Raw genomic sequence first — 15,290 nt, 5'->3', positions numbered from 1 at the left:
AGCAAAGTGAGACAGAAATATCTTCAGAGGAAAAGTGAAGCTTTCTTCATACTAATTGTGGAGAAAATAATTCATAGTTAGGATTCTGTTTTAGTTTATTTATATTGTTTAAAATTAGGAAAAGAATAGGAAAATATGAAAATAAGAAAGATCAGGGTATTTAAATAAGCTTAATTATAACATAAAATATTTGTAGCTTTATATGTATTATATCATGAAACGATTGCAATTTGGCAGTAGTAAAAACAACTTCTGTATAATTGCTAAAACCCATGAACAAAATTCATGGTTGTTTTGTAATTTCTTGCCTACCTCCTTACTGAATATTACATTTGGGTTTTTCTTATGGCTACCCCTTAAACTTAAATCACTTTCTTCCATCCTGATTCTTATCTTGGAGCATCCTAAATGTGAAAATTGGCATTTACTTCTTTTCCATCACTCTATATTCTCAGTTTCCTTCATTTAAAACATTGCCTTAAAAATAACCTCCTTTAGGAAGTTCTTGCTGAATAATCTTTGTACAAGCTATCAGTAAAACTATCTCTGTTTTTTAATATGTTGGCTCTCCATATATAAAAGTGTGTCTCCCCCACTGATTTTTCACCAAGTAGTATGTATTAATATTGTTTTAAAAAATGTTTTCTCTCTACTTAAAGCCAACAAGTGTAAACCGAGGTTGGTTTGTTCCACCATTTGGAGGAAACCCCTGGTGGGTGTACCTTGCAGCTGCTATACCTGCTTTGTTGGTCACCATTCTCATTTTCATGGACCAGCAAATCACAGCTGTGATTGTAAACAGGAAAGAACATAAACTCAAGGTAAATCTTCATAATAATGGTTATCACTGCCTTCTACTTTCTTTTTTGGTGCTTGAAAATATTAAATGCTTCAAAATCAAGATAGTTTTATGGGAATTACAGCTCATGTTCTTTAAAGACTTCGCAGAGTCATAGATCATCCTGTGTGGACACATCTTCTCAATATAATACTTTTGGAAGACCTCATTTAAACCTGAAAAAGTTGTTTCAAATCATATTTTCTTCACCATCTGAGAGGGCAATATAAACTGTTTACTGCTCAGCCACTGTTATCCTTCATCTGATTTTAATACGGTAACTGTCCTTAGTGAAGACAAAGACAAATGCTTTCTCTGAAACTATTGAGATAAACTATTGAGATAAAAGTTTGAGTTTTCTTCTTTAACCTGTTGACTTGGTGAGTCATATTAATAGATTTTGTACTGTTGAACCAACCTTGAAACCTGGCAGATATATAGTTTCTTTCTTACACACAATTGAACTTGGTTTGTTAATATATATATTATAATATGTAATATAATATATATTGCTTATATATGTATATGTACATATTTATGTGTATATATGTATATATATATGTGTGTGTATATATAGGATTTTTGCATCTCTGTTTAAGAGTGACATTGGCCTGCATTTTTCCTTTCTTATACTGTCCCTGTCTGGTTTTGGTATCAGAAATATACTATCCTTATAAGATGAGCTGGAGAGTATTTCTCCTTCTATTCCACTCCCATCCCATTCTCTGAAATAGAATATAATAGTCTCTTTATTGTGTATAATATGTCAATTATCTTTTCTTTGAATGATCAGACAAGTTGTTAAAATACCTGGGCCAGGTGGTTTCTGTATGGAACTGTAAAACTGGTGATCAAAATGTTTTAATGGCTATGAGACATTCAGAATTTCTATTTTTCAATTTTAGTAACTTATACTTTTTAGATTTTCCCTTTTTTCTTCTATTTTAAAATTTATTGCAGTGTTGTTTATAACATTATCATTTGTCATTTTTGTAATCTGAATCTGTTATTTTTCCCTTTAAAATCTTAATATTATTGGGCTTCCCTGGTGGCACAGTGGTTGAGAGTCCGCCTGCCGATGCAGGCGACACGGGTTCGTGCCCCGGTCCGAGAAGATCCCACATGCCGCGGAGCGGCTAGGCCCGTGAGCCATGGCCGCTGAGCCTGCGCGTCCGGAGCCTGTGCTCTGCAACGGGAGAGGCCACAACAGTGAGAGGCCCGCGTACCACAAAAAATATATATATATATAATTGATTTGTCCTTCTTATTTTTCTTGATCAATCTAGCCTGAGGTTTGTTAATTTTATTGGTCTTCTTTCAAAGAAACAATTTTTTACTATATTGATTTTCTATACTATGTCTTTGTTTTTTGCTAATATTTGCTTTGTTTTAAAACCATGTTATTAAGTACATCTACATTTATAGTTTATCTTTTTAGTGAATTGAATTTTTATATGACTCTCTTTGTTTCTAGTAATGCTTTTTGCCTTAAAGATTAATTTATTTTGTACTAATAAATCTGTGGTACCTTATGTATATTCATTCTGTTATTTTCAATATACCTTGTATCTTGCGTCTGTAGATAACCCATGGTTGGACTTTTAAAACAATCCAGTTTTACAATCTTTACTTTTAAATTTAATCCATTAAAATTGATGGTGATGAGTGATAGATTCAGATTCATCTTTAGCACATTATTTTTGCTTTCTGTTTCTATAACTTTATGTTCTTTCTTTTTTATTCTCCTTTTTTGTCCTGTTTTAGGTTGGTACAGGTTTGTTTTTCATATTTTCTGCTTTCTACATTTTTTTCTGTTAGGGTGGAAGTTACATACTTTATCTTTTAGTGATTATGTTGCATATTTTAATATGCATTTTTAAGTTCCAAAGTTAGTCAGTATTTTTATACTTCTCCTGAATAATGCTAAGAGCTAAGGAATGCTTTAAGTTTGATATTCCTTCCCATATCATATTCTGTTAATACCCAGAGTTTATTGCTACCTGAATTTTAAAATCCAATTAATTAGACATGGTCAAGATTTTTAGAATTACAAAGAAGTTTTTTTTTTTTTTGCACTTCAGACCTTCCTTTTCAGAATATTTTTCATTAGACTGAATTATTTCCCTTAAACAGTACTAGTTTACCAGACTTTTGAAATTTTCTCCTTTGAACGTCTTTGGGAGGTAAACTCTCTCATTTATGTTTGCCTGAAAATGTTTCTCTCACCCTCATTCTTGAAAGGTGGTTTCTCTGGATGTATAATTTAGGTTGAAAGCTATTTTTTTTCCAGCATTTAGAATCTATTTTCAATTATTTTTGACTTCCATAAAAGTGAACTGTCAGTATAATTCTCATTGCTTTGTAAGTGATCATTCTTTTCTTTTGGGTGCTGTAGCATTTTCTTTTTGTCTTTATTTTGGAGTTTTATTATAACTTACATAATCACAGATTTCTTTTTATTATTATTGGATTACTGGGCTTCCTGAATCTTCCTGTCTTTTATCAGTTATGGAATTTTGTAATTCTTTGACTCTTTCAATCTCTAACACATCCTTCTGGAATTACAGGTAGAATTTTATTGTACATCCCCATCTTGTGCCCCAATTCTACTAAACTGTTTTGTTTTCACATTTACTATCTTCAGTATCTGTGCTATATTTTGGATAATTTCTTCAGATCTTTCTACTAATTCTTCTGTTGGTTGTATTCTACTACCAAACCACTCCATTGAATTTTTCCTTTCAAGAATTATAAATTTTTTTATATTTAGAAGTTCTGTTTTGTTCTCTTCCAAATCTTCTTGTTCAATTTTGATAATCCCCTTCTTTATTATTCTTCCATATACTCTTTATTTTATATATATATATTTGCTGTCTTTGTGGGTTTGATTCTGAACTTTGTTTTCTCAGCTCTTACCCGTAGTGTCTTTCTTCGTCATGTATTTAGTGCTTTTCTTTTTAAAAAATAAAAAATGTGAGCTAATAATCTTCCTATGAAATGCTTCAGAGCCTTCCAGAGATTTTATTTGCTTCTGGGAGATATAGGAGAGTCCAACCAACCTGGGAACACTTTTTTAAAAATTTATTCCCATGAAAAAATCTTTTATTATGGAAAAGTTGTAAACATACACAAAAGAAGACAGAATAGTGTAACTCAGTATTTATCACCCAACTCTAACAATTAACAACTCCTGTCCAATCTTGTATCATTTAAATTTCCATGATCTTATCCCCTTCCTATAATACTTTGAAGTAAGTGTAGACAGCATTCCATATTATCCATAAATTTTGGACTATGTATTTCTAAAGATAAGATCTCTTTTGAGATCTCTTTTGAAAGGCATGACCACAATACCATTATCAGTCTAAAAGTTAACAAAATTCCTTAATATCATCAAAAATCCAGTCAATATTTAAATTTGCAAATGTGTCATATATATATTAAACTTTAAAAACATAATGTATTTGTTTAAATCAGGATCCAAATAAAGTTCAAACATTATCTTAAGTCTTTCATAAACTTTTATTTATTATTTATTTATCTTTGGCTGCATTGGGTCTTTGTTGCTGCGCACGGGCTTTCTCTAGTTGTGGCGAGCTGGGGCTACTCTTCATTGCGGCGCACAGGCTTCTCATTGCAGTGGCTTCTTTTGTTGCGGAGCACGGGCTCTAGGCACGTGGGCTTCAGTAGTTGTGGCTCGTGGGCTCTAGGGTGCAGGCTCAGTAGTTGTGGCACACGGGCTTATTTGCTCTGTGGTACGTGGGATCTTCCCAGCCCAGGGATTGAACCTGAGTCCCCTGCACTGGCAGGCGGATTCTTAACCACTGTGCCACCAGGGAATCCCCTAAGTCTTTCATAAACTATCAGTCCATAGATTCTCCCCTCCATCTATCTGTTTGTTTCCCCTTGTAATTTATTTGTTGAAGATAACCAGGTTGTTTTTCTGTTTATCTTTTGCTGTATAACAAGCCTCCTGAAAACTTAACAACTTAAAACAACAATTTATTATTATTTCTCATGTTTCTTTGGGTTGACAGGGTTCAGATGGATACTTCTTGCTTGAGGTCTCTCCTGCAGTTGCAGTTAGATAGTGGCCAGGGCTGATGTCATCTAAGGGTTGACCGGACTGATTCACATGTCTCACATACCTTGATATTCCTTGGTGTGTCTGCCTGCCTCTCTCTCTCTCTCTCTCTCTCTCTCTCTCTCTCTCTTTCTCTCTCTCTCTCTCTCTCTCCCTCTCCCTCTCCCTCTCCCCCTCCCCCTCCCTCCCTCTTCCTCTCCCCTCTCCCCCTCTCACCACATGGCATCTCATCCTCCAGGGTCTTTCCGTGTGGTGTAGGCTTCTCACAGCATGGCAGTGGGTTATTTGCACTTACTACATGGCAGCTGACTTCCAAGAATTAAGAAGTGAAAAATTAGGCCATATCGTGGTTACACCTGCAACTGGCACAGTTTTACTTCATTACTTTGCCAGAGTCAGCTGGTCAAAATAGTCATCGGACCATCCTCCATTCAAGGAGATAAGGAAGGACTCCACTGTTTGACGGAGGAGTGGCAATTTTACATTGTAGGAAAATATGTGGGACAGGAGATATTTTCCCAGCCATTTTGGGAAAGTAAAATCTGCCACATCTGTACTGAAGAATTTGCAGTAGTCTTGACTGCTTCCCTAGAAGCTTGATGAAATATAGTTTCAATATTTTATGTCTATATCTATGCAGCGTTTGAGAGTGTGGTGGCAAGACTAATTCATAGGAGGCTAGGACTAATTCACACTACACTTTTAGCTTAAGGTTTTTCAGACTGCAGAGGTAATGTGAAGTCCAGCCCCAAACTCAGTTGTAGGTTTATGGTTAGAAATATCTTTGGAGAATCTTTTTTTTTTTAATGGCATTACATCTAGTGGCAAGGCCAAGAGAGGCATGTATCCCCACTGTCTCTCTCTGTAGGGTGTTTTTTCCCCCTAGTCTACCAAATGGGTATGCTGTGTTTAGAGTATCCTAGTTTTATTTCAGGGGATGTCTCGCATCTATGCCCTTACCCCCATATCCCTAGGATTGGTGTCCTGTCCCTAGAGTTCAGATGGTCATTCTACCCCGTGCCTTACCCCGCCAAAGATTGGCATAGTCTTGCTGGGCAGGCCCAGGCCTCAAGGGTTTACTGACATTGTAGATTTACTCTTTCCTGTTGCCATTATTTTTCGTTTCTGGTTATTTCTCTTACTTTCTGGCAGATAAACCATGATTTCTGTAAGATATTTTCTGTATTTTGTTGAGCATTTTTAGATGTTCTTTACTGGGAGGAATTCAATGTTGATTTGCTTTTGAAAGGCTGGAAATAGATGTTGACTAATATATTTTATTCTGAAAAAATTTGGAAACATATTCTTACTTTTGATATATAGTTAGTCAGATTTGCTATGTGTCCTTGAAGGCAAATGCCTATTCTTTTTGCTCATTAAGTTTTCTTGCTAATAAAATTCAGAATTTTGAATTTAGCAAATTTGGGGTTGATAAAATATTGAAATTTTATTCTACTCCCTATAGAAAACATTAGAAAATCAAGGCATATTAGGATTTACCTCTTAAAATAGGAGTTGAGGAAATAAAAAATGTTTTCATCACTTTTGGAATTGCTTATTAGAAATCATTCCTTTGAATATCAGTAGTTATAGAATAAATGCCAGTGTTTTGACACAAATCTAAAGATACCAGTGGGGATATCATCATGAATCAAAGGCTTTTCACACTGGATATCGTTTTGTTCAAATAATTTTGTTTTTCATTAGGGAAAGAGGCTGTGGAATGTGAAAACTGGAGATTCTATCTAAAATTATTAAGGGCCCTGACTGCTATGAAATTGATTCAAAAGAGAAACCTGACACAGTGAGAGAGGTGGAGGCATTGTGATACTAAAAGCACACATGTTTTTGGGTGGCATTGGCTTTGGCTCTGTGTCAGATGGCCCTGGCTGGCTGATTGCTCTGTTTAGGATGGGATCCACCTTCCCACTCTGCTGAGCAGCTCTGTACTGATGAGGAACGCCAAGGCACTTGGCTTTTTTTGGCCATCATTTTGGTTAGTTGTGTCCCACTTTATCCCTGCAGAGCACTCAAAAGCAAACCAGGTTCAGCAAGGTCATGACTTCTCCAAGGTCTTTCCCTGAGTCATTGCAGAGGCAGGAAGAGAGTGTGAGCTTCAGGCTTCAAAGCAAGGGATACTTCTCACAAGGGAAGTGATTTTAAGTGTTAAAAATAGGGCGCAGGAGGGAAAAATTGCTTGAAATCGGTATCCAGAAATAGATATTAGGTCGTTGTAGCAATAGATTTTCTCTGTTAAACTCTATGGTAAAACACTTAATTTGCGTGTGTTTTCTTGGATAACTCCAAAATGTGCCCTGGGGCTTCCCTGGTGGCACAGTGGTTGAGAGTCCTCCTGCCGATGCAGGGGACACGGGTTCGTGCCCCGGTCCGGGAAGATCCCACATGCCGCAGAGCAGCTGGGCCCGTGAGCCATGGCCACTGAGCCTGCGCGTCCTGAGCCTGCGCGTCCGGAGCCTGTGCTCCGCAACGGGAGAGGCCACAACAGTGAGAGCCCCGCGTACCGCAAAACAAAACAAAACATGCCCTGTTTTAATTTTTCCTTTCCATTTCTGCTATGATACCTTAGATTCAGTCCTTTTATCTCATGTCTAGACTGTTGTAATGGTTTAACCATGAGTTATCAATAATAACCAGTCTCCCTTGCTTCATTCCAAAAGCTGGAATATTTTTTAAAGCATTTTTTTTTTTTGATATGTCAGTCCTGTAGTTCTTAAACTTTTATACCTTGGCCCTCTACACCTTCTCCCCTTGAAGAATGTCCATTTGCCCTAGCTTGGAATTTAAGTCTCTTTGCGATACGATCTCACCCAAAATTTAAGATGATTCTTTCCACATACTATATACAATGCCCTGGTCAAATGAATTGTTGTTTTTTCTTCACCTCGCAGTTTCTTCTGCTGGTTATTCCAACTCTCCTCTCCACTCCTCAATGATTACCACCTATGAGAATCATCCCCATCCTTTAAGATCCTCCAAATATAAAAACTTGTCAGCGTAACCTTCACTTATAATGTTTATTTCTATTGCTGTTGTTTTTGCTCTTACTTACTGTATTACTCTGTGGCATTGGTCACATAATGTCTTGCACAGTAGTATTTTTGTGTAATTACCTTATTTTCTTTTCTGAGCCAAACGTTTTCAAGGCAAGGACCATGTTTTAGGCCTCTTTCCAGCTCTCGTGTGGCCCATCACAATGATTTCCATAAGGTAGACTTAGTAAATACATCTTGAAGAATTTTGTTAGCTGTGGCCACATGGTTCTCAGAGCTGTTGCACTGTATGAGGTGGGTGATAACCGAAGAACCTGCCTGCCCATCTCCAGTTCTCATAGTGAGTGCTTGTATTAGTCAAAGCCCTGTTTAGATGGCATCACTGCGGGAAGATTTTGTGGGTTCACACTAGACGTAGCTAAACACTCTGTACTCTTGGGTGTCTTTCTCAAACCTCTTTGAATCTCTGTTTAAAATACATTATAATTTGTGTGCAAATCTGTGTCCCCTCCCTTGGTGGGAGAAACTGTGTCATGGTTCTAGGTGTCCCCATAAACCAGCTTGTTCTCTGAATCATGGGGGCTCCTAGCACAAATGTTTATTCTGTGTCTGTGCGTGTGTGTGTACTGCTCCTGACTCCTTTGTTATCATCTATTTATCAGATGTAAACTGTGAGGCTAATCTTTGTCTCTCATAGATTTTGATTTCTGTGGACTTATTCCTGAATGACCTTTGTTCTGTATTAACAAATCATATACAATATCAAAAGGAGGTAAAGTTTCACTTCCTATCCTTGTACTTAAAATAATCTCCAGTTTCAGAAAGTAGGACATTTTTGGGTTTATATCCATGAAGACAAGGACTTTTATAAACTTTAAAGGACATACTTAACCTCTTGAGCGCTCACTAAATCCTTGCTCTGTATGGAACACTTGTGTTAGATGTTGAAGATAAAAATTGTTCTAAGTTATGGTCTCTGCCCTGAAGGAGTTTAGTGGATTTCCCCTATTCACCACTCATATCCACCCCTAGGTTGAAAATGACCTTGCCTTCTTTGTGCCTTGTATCTTTCACATACAATAAATTATTTGCTTCCACACCTGACTTCAACTAATAACCTGTAAACCTCTTAAGGGCAGGTATCCTTTCTTATTGTTTTATCTAACACAAGGCCTAGCACAGGTGTTCAATGAATGTTTATTTAAAAAATAGTTTTCCAAGCAAAGATAGGAGCAGGTACAAAGGACCTGGGTGGGAAGCTTGGTGTATTGAGGAACAGATAACAGGTCAGTGTAACTGGAACCTTGGGGAATCAGGGATTCAAGATAAGGTCAGGGCTTCCCTGGTGGCACAGTGGTTGAGAGTCCGCCTGCCGATGCAGGGGACGCAGGTTCGTGCCCCGGTCCGGGAAGACCCCACATGCCGCGGAGCGGCTGGGCCCGTGAGCCATGGCTGCTGAGCCTGCACGTTCGGAGCCTGTGCTCCGCAATGGGAAAGGCCACAACAGTGAGAGGCCCGCGTACCGCAAAAAAAAAAAAAGATAAGGTCAGTGGGAGTGGGACCAGATCACCAGATCACTCAACTTCAGCGTTATTGTCGTTTTGCATAAGTCTTTGTTGGTCATGACCGTCCTGTGTATTGTAGGGTATTTAGCAGCATCTCTGACCTCTACTTACTAGATGCTAGTCGCACCCTTTCCCGCCAAGTTGTTACAAGCAAAAATGTCTCCAGACATTGCCACGTGTCCCCTGGTGCGCAAAATAGTTCTGGGGAGAAACACCGATGTAGAACCTTAAGGATAATTTTACACTGCTTAGGTTTTATTCTAAGTGAAACAAGAAGCCACTGAAGGATTTGGGGCAGGGAAAGCAATGAGGAGAGTGGGTTGTCAGGGACAAGAATAAAGCAGGGGCTTCTGAGGCCAGAGCGGCATCGAGAGCTGAGGGTTGCTGAGTGGATGTGAAGGAGGCCTCGGAGTTTGAGCTGGACCTTGAAGGGACAGGATGGATTTAAACAGATGTCAAGTTGCAGAAACAGTGCCAGTTTGAAGAGTGGCACATAATGTGCAGGACACGTTTAGGGAACGGTATCGTTTCAGGAATCTGTGAGGGCCCCCATCACAGACTCAGATGCAGGAGACTCGGCGTGGGAAGCCAGGCTCGTGGGACCTGCTCCATCCTGCTTGGGCTACTCATCTCCCACTGGCCTCCCCTGCTTCCTCAGCATGCCAGCCTGGATGGGTGGCATCACAGCTGTACTTTAGACCCTCCCTCTGGCAGCAGTAAGGACGGATGGGAGAGGTACAAGAGAGGAGGAGGGTGGAGGGAGTGGTTAGGCGGCTGCTGTGTAATCCAGGAGAGAGATGATCAGAATCTGAAGAAGGCAAGAGGCAGTAGGGAGGAGGGGTGAGAAGCAAAGATGTCACATGGCATTTTCGAAAAAATGCTGTTTTCTATATTTCGTACAGTATTACTTCCATTAAGAAGTGCCAGATATTTTAATATTATTTTCATTCCATTCAATCTAGTTATTCAGACACTTGTAGCTAAAAGAGATACCTTAGAAGTGGCTCATGTTCATACATACAGGTTTGTTTTGCAGGAACAACTTCTCTAACATAACCATTTGCGTTCTGGGGTCTTTATGGCAATAGTTGGGGCACCATGAATTTTTGAGCATAGCTTTTATCATTTTGTTCAACAAACGTATCTCCAGTGTTTACTATGTGTAGGACACCATACTAGACATTGTAAGCCTTAAGCATTGAAATTAGGCAAAATAAATTCATTGCTTTTCCCTCTTTGGACTCAGTCCCCTTAAAATCTCTCCCATCTGTCCTTTGTGTTTCCCCACTACTGTTCCTTTAGTTTGAACTGCATCATCTCAAGCCTGGATTATGGCAGTGTTGTCGTCTCTGCCTTCAGTCCTGACCTCTTCCAACACGTCTTTTACAATCCAACAGAGCCCTCCCTCTAAACACAAATCTGATCACATCACTTGCCTGCTTAAAACCCTTCAGTAGCTTCCTGTCGCTCTATGATAGAAAGAATTCCAAAGCCTTCAACAAAACATCAAAGTTCTTAACTTCTTTAGCCTTATTTTCCACCTTTCCCATCTCCTCCTAAGCACCAACTCTATTTTACTTTTCTCAAAATGGTAGCTCATTTGCCTGTTATTTTCCCCTGCATCTCCATATCTTGTCTCCTAGCTGGTTATGGCTTACGTTTTAGGACTCAGCTTAGATACCACCTCCTATGCAAACTATCCTTGACTTAGGGCTGAGTTGAGTGCCCCTCCTGGGTGCTCACCCCTGCTGTAGACCTTTAACACTGTGGTACTGAGAATGCCTATTGATTTGTCCAGCTCTACTACTACTCTGTAAGCAACTTGAGGGCAAGGACTGTGTCATTAGCTATACTTTTAGGATCTAGCAGAGTGCCATTGAACGATGAATTAACATGCATTCATTTATCCAATGAACATTTGTCTAGTGTCCACTCAGTAGTGGGCGCAGTGCCATGTGCTAGAGCTTCAGTGGTGAACAAAAACGCACATGGTTCCTGTCCTCATGGAGCTTCTGGTCCCTGAGGGAGACAGACATCATCCCAATAATCATGCAAAATGTGACATTGCAAATGTGTCTGGTACCGCGAAAGACAAGTGATGGTCCTTTAAGAGTCTATAAGAGAGGGTTTGACCTAGTCCCAAGGTGCTGGGAGTTCCAAGGTGCTGGGAGTTCCAAGGTAGTGGCACTTAACACTGAGATCTCACACAACAGTAGGATTAGCTGAGTGAGACTGGGTGGGAAGAGGAACACAGGACGGCACAGGAATCACTGTATATGAACAGGCTTTATAAGAGGCGGTAACCTGGCAAGAATGAATGACCAAAATAATCCAGTGTGGCTGCAGTGAGAGAGGGAGGGTTGAGTCTGGAGAGGGAGCTCTGCAGAGGCAAATCAGGCAGGACCTTCAGGTCAAGTTGATAATTTTCCCTTCCTTTTAAGAGCATCAAATAGTCTCAGCGTGGTTGAGGGAAAGGAAGACTTTTTTTTTTTTTTTTTTTTTTTTTTTTGCGGTACGCGGGCCTCCCACTGTCGTGGCCTCTCCCATTGCGGAGCACAGGCTCCGGACGCGCAGGCCCAGCGGCCATGGCTCACGGGCCCAGCCGCTCCGCGGCATGTGGGATCCTCCCGGACCGGGGCACGAACCCATGTCCCCTGCACCGGCAGGCGGACTCTCAACCACAGTGCCACCAGGGAAGCCCAGGAAGACTTTTTGAAGGGAGTGATGTCAAGAGGCAGACTAATTACATGTCTGTAATTATTTTGCCCCAGAACTTTTATTTATTCTGGTGGTTTTGCGGTTACCTTTGTATTCTACTTTCTAAAATCCTCATTCCACCTTCTTTGGTATTATGCGGCCCCTTTTTGCTAGTCTCCAGCATATCTAGCTCAAACTTGTTTTACTTGAAATAGTTTAAGAAAGCATGGAGGTGGCTCGGGGTAACATGCATGACTTTGCTGCAGTCAGTCTTCTTTTGACCCGTTGATCTGGCCAGTGTGCACATCCTTAGGTTATTACAGTTTACTTGGTGACAAGATTTGGGGATCCTGCCCATTGATTACTATGTTGGTACCTCTAATATGGTCTTGAGTGATTTAGTCTAAATAAGGCTTGAAACTATGTGGTATTTCCAGATGTTGTTCACCTCCCCTCTTCCCCCTCCAAAAGGTTCACATTTCTACCAATTAACAAATGAGTTTTAATTTTTTGTGTAGCTAATTAAGAGTTTATAGTTGCCACTCAAGAATGTATACATGCTATTTGTCATTCACTTTTTAATTAATTGAGCATTGACTATGCATCATGTACTCTGCTTAGGTATTCAGGATAGAGTCTAGCTTCTCATGTTACTTACAGTCTGATATCAAAGACAGATAAACACATCTACAATTTCAAAACAGTGTGATGAGTCCTGTGATAGAGGAAAGTGTAAAGTAATAGGGGAACATAAAGGAGGAGATCTAACCTAACTAAACTCACCTATCTCACCTGGGCTGAGGAAGGAAAAACTACCAGAAAAAAAAAAAAAAAAGAGGTGGCTGATTTAAGTCTTAAGGATGAGTAGGACTGGCCCAAGGAAAGAAGGAAAAGAGAGGTTATTCCAGGTAGGGATGCTATATGGGCAAAGACACAAAAGGCATTAGTGAGTAAGACATATTCAAGGAATTGCATATGGTTGAAACTGGCCGTGGTATAGGATCCAGGTAGGGCAGAGGTCAAAGATGAGGCTGCAGATGTAAACAGAGGCCAGATCATGAATGGCCAACACATCCACAGGCAGGAGTGAGCAAATCCTGTATGCTCCACCTGACGGAGTAGCCAGAATCCACCCACTTCTTGCTATGTTCACTGTTACCACCCTGGTTCTAACCATGGCAGTCTCTTGCATGGGTCATGGCACCAGCCTCCGAACTGGTTACTGTTTTCTTCAGTCTGTTCCTAACACAGCAGCCGTGATGTTTAGATCATAAGCAGATCATCTCATTCTTCCCTTTAAAACCCTACAGTGGCTTCCGACGGTCCTCAGAATACAAGTCCAACTTCTCATAGTTCTCTTTAGTGCTTACTACTGTTTTAGATACTGTCTAGTTTATTTGTTTATGTTGTTTATTGTTGTCTCTGTCAGTAGAATGTAAAGTCCATGAGCTCAGGAATTTTTGTCTGTTTTATTTGCAGATATGTCACTAACATCCAAGACTGTACTGGTTACTAGGTTGGCAGTCAGAATTTGTTGAAAGAATGAATGACTGAGACCCCACATGTAGCATGATATTCACCACATTAGTCACTACTGAACAAGTTACTTCAGTTCATCCTCACCTTGGCCCCCTTTCCGCTGCCTTAACCCACTCCCAATTCAAACCCTTATGCTTTCAAACCATTTGTATTGCAGTGAACTGGTTTTATGAATATGTATCAATCTATTTGTCTCTCAAGGAGATTTTCGTTCTTAGCCAAACCTGGACTAAGTAAAAATATGCTTTTCTTTCTTGTGTCAGCTGTGATGAGTTCTCTGAGAACATGATTAGACCCGTGTGTGCAAGCCAGGGGTGAAATCCTGGCGTTTCAGTGAGAAGAGAGCAGTATTCTGAGTAACTGTAACAGGATCTCAATGATAACAGTCACTGGGTTCCTAGTGTAAAGACCATTCTCATTTTTTAAAGCCAACCTCTCTGTTTCCTCAGATTGGTCATACTCAGCCTCTTGGCGCTGCTGCTTCCATGCTGCGAAAATGGACTGCTCTATTTTCTCAGGCTCCATAGGGGTATTAGGTATTTGATTTCTTCATAAATAGAACAGAGAAATATAACCAGAGAATAACATTGTGGACACATTTGACAATATTTATTTAGTGAGTAAAAGAGCTAGACCTTTTGTTACAGTGTCTGCTCTTCCAGTCAGTAAATGTTATTGTGACTATTTGGCAATGTTTGAAATCAGCCTGTTCTTATTAGGGAAGTACAGTTACCTTAATTATAATGTTTCATATGTTGTTAAACAATTATTTTCATCTACTATTAAGGGTGAGAAATGGTCTTCTATGTACTTTTTTGTCTTTATTTTTTTAATTGAAGTGTAGTTGATTTACAGTGTTGTGTTAGTTTCAGTTGTACAGCAGAGTGATTCAGTTTTTTAAAATGTATATGTATTTTTTATATATACTTGTATATGTATTTTTATTTATATATATAAATCTATTCTTCTTCAGATTCTTTTCCATTATAGGTTATTATAAGATATTGAATATCGTTCCCTGTGCTATACAATAAGCCCTTGTTGGTTCTCTATTTTATAGGTAGTAGCATTATGTTAATCCCAAACTCCTAATTCCCCACCCGCCTTTGCCCTTTGGTAACCATAAATTTGTTTTCTATATCTGTGAGTCCATTTCTGTTTTGTAAATGAGTTCATTGGTATCATTTTCTTAGATTTCACATAAAAGTGTTAAGGTTGCTTTTCTTAAGGTTGCTTTCACATCATTAGTCCACATGTGCTGAATACTGTCTGGGTGAACAGCACATTGCTAGTCAAGCAGAGAAGGCATCGTGCCTGTTTTTAAGGTACCTATCCTGTTTATGTTAAAAACAACCAGTATTACTATTGCTACTGTCGCCATTTATTGAGCTTCTACTCCATAACTATCACTGCCATTTAAGTTCCTACAAGGTGATTTGCCTCAATTACTTCATTGAAGGATGTCAGTAGCTCTTCAAGGTAGTTCTATATCTCCATTGTTCCAATTATGTAATTGGATGCAGAGACGATAATTAACAATAAGCAACTAATAAGCT

General features: G+C 39.2%; 1 protein-coding gene across 3 annotated transcripts in view; it reads left to right on the top strand.

The window, feature by feature from the left end:
* Nucleotides 1–15,290, top strand: part of SLC4A4 (solute carrier family 4 member 4) — a 351,925-nt gene that overhangs the window by 315,246 nt on the left and 21,389 nt on the right. For all 3 annotated transcript variants that reach the window (XM_065878162.1, XM_065878165.1, XM_065878163.1), the window contains one exon: nucleotides 660–821. In XM_065878162.1, the coding sequence (XP_065734234.1) occupies nucleotides 660–821 (162 nt within the window). The remainder of the gene's footprint in view (nucleotides 1–659; nucleotides 822–15,290) is intronic.

This window comes from Phocoena phocoena, chromosome 5 (assembly GCF_963924675.1).
Source record: "Phocoena phocoena chromosome 5, mPhoPho1.1, whole genome shotgun sequence".
Lineage (NCBI taxonomy): Eukaryota > Metazoa > Chordata > Mammalia > Artiodactyla > Phocoenidae > Phocoena > Phocoena phocoena.
The sequence above is the reverse complement of the archived record's forward strand: the minus strand, read 5'-3'. Positions and strand labels throughout refer to the sequence as shown.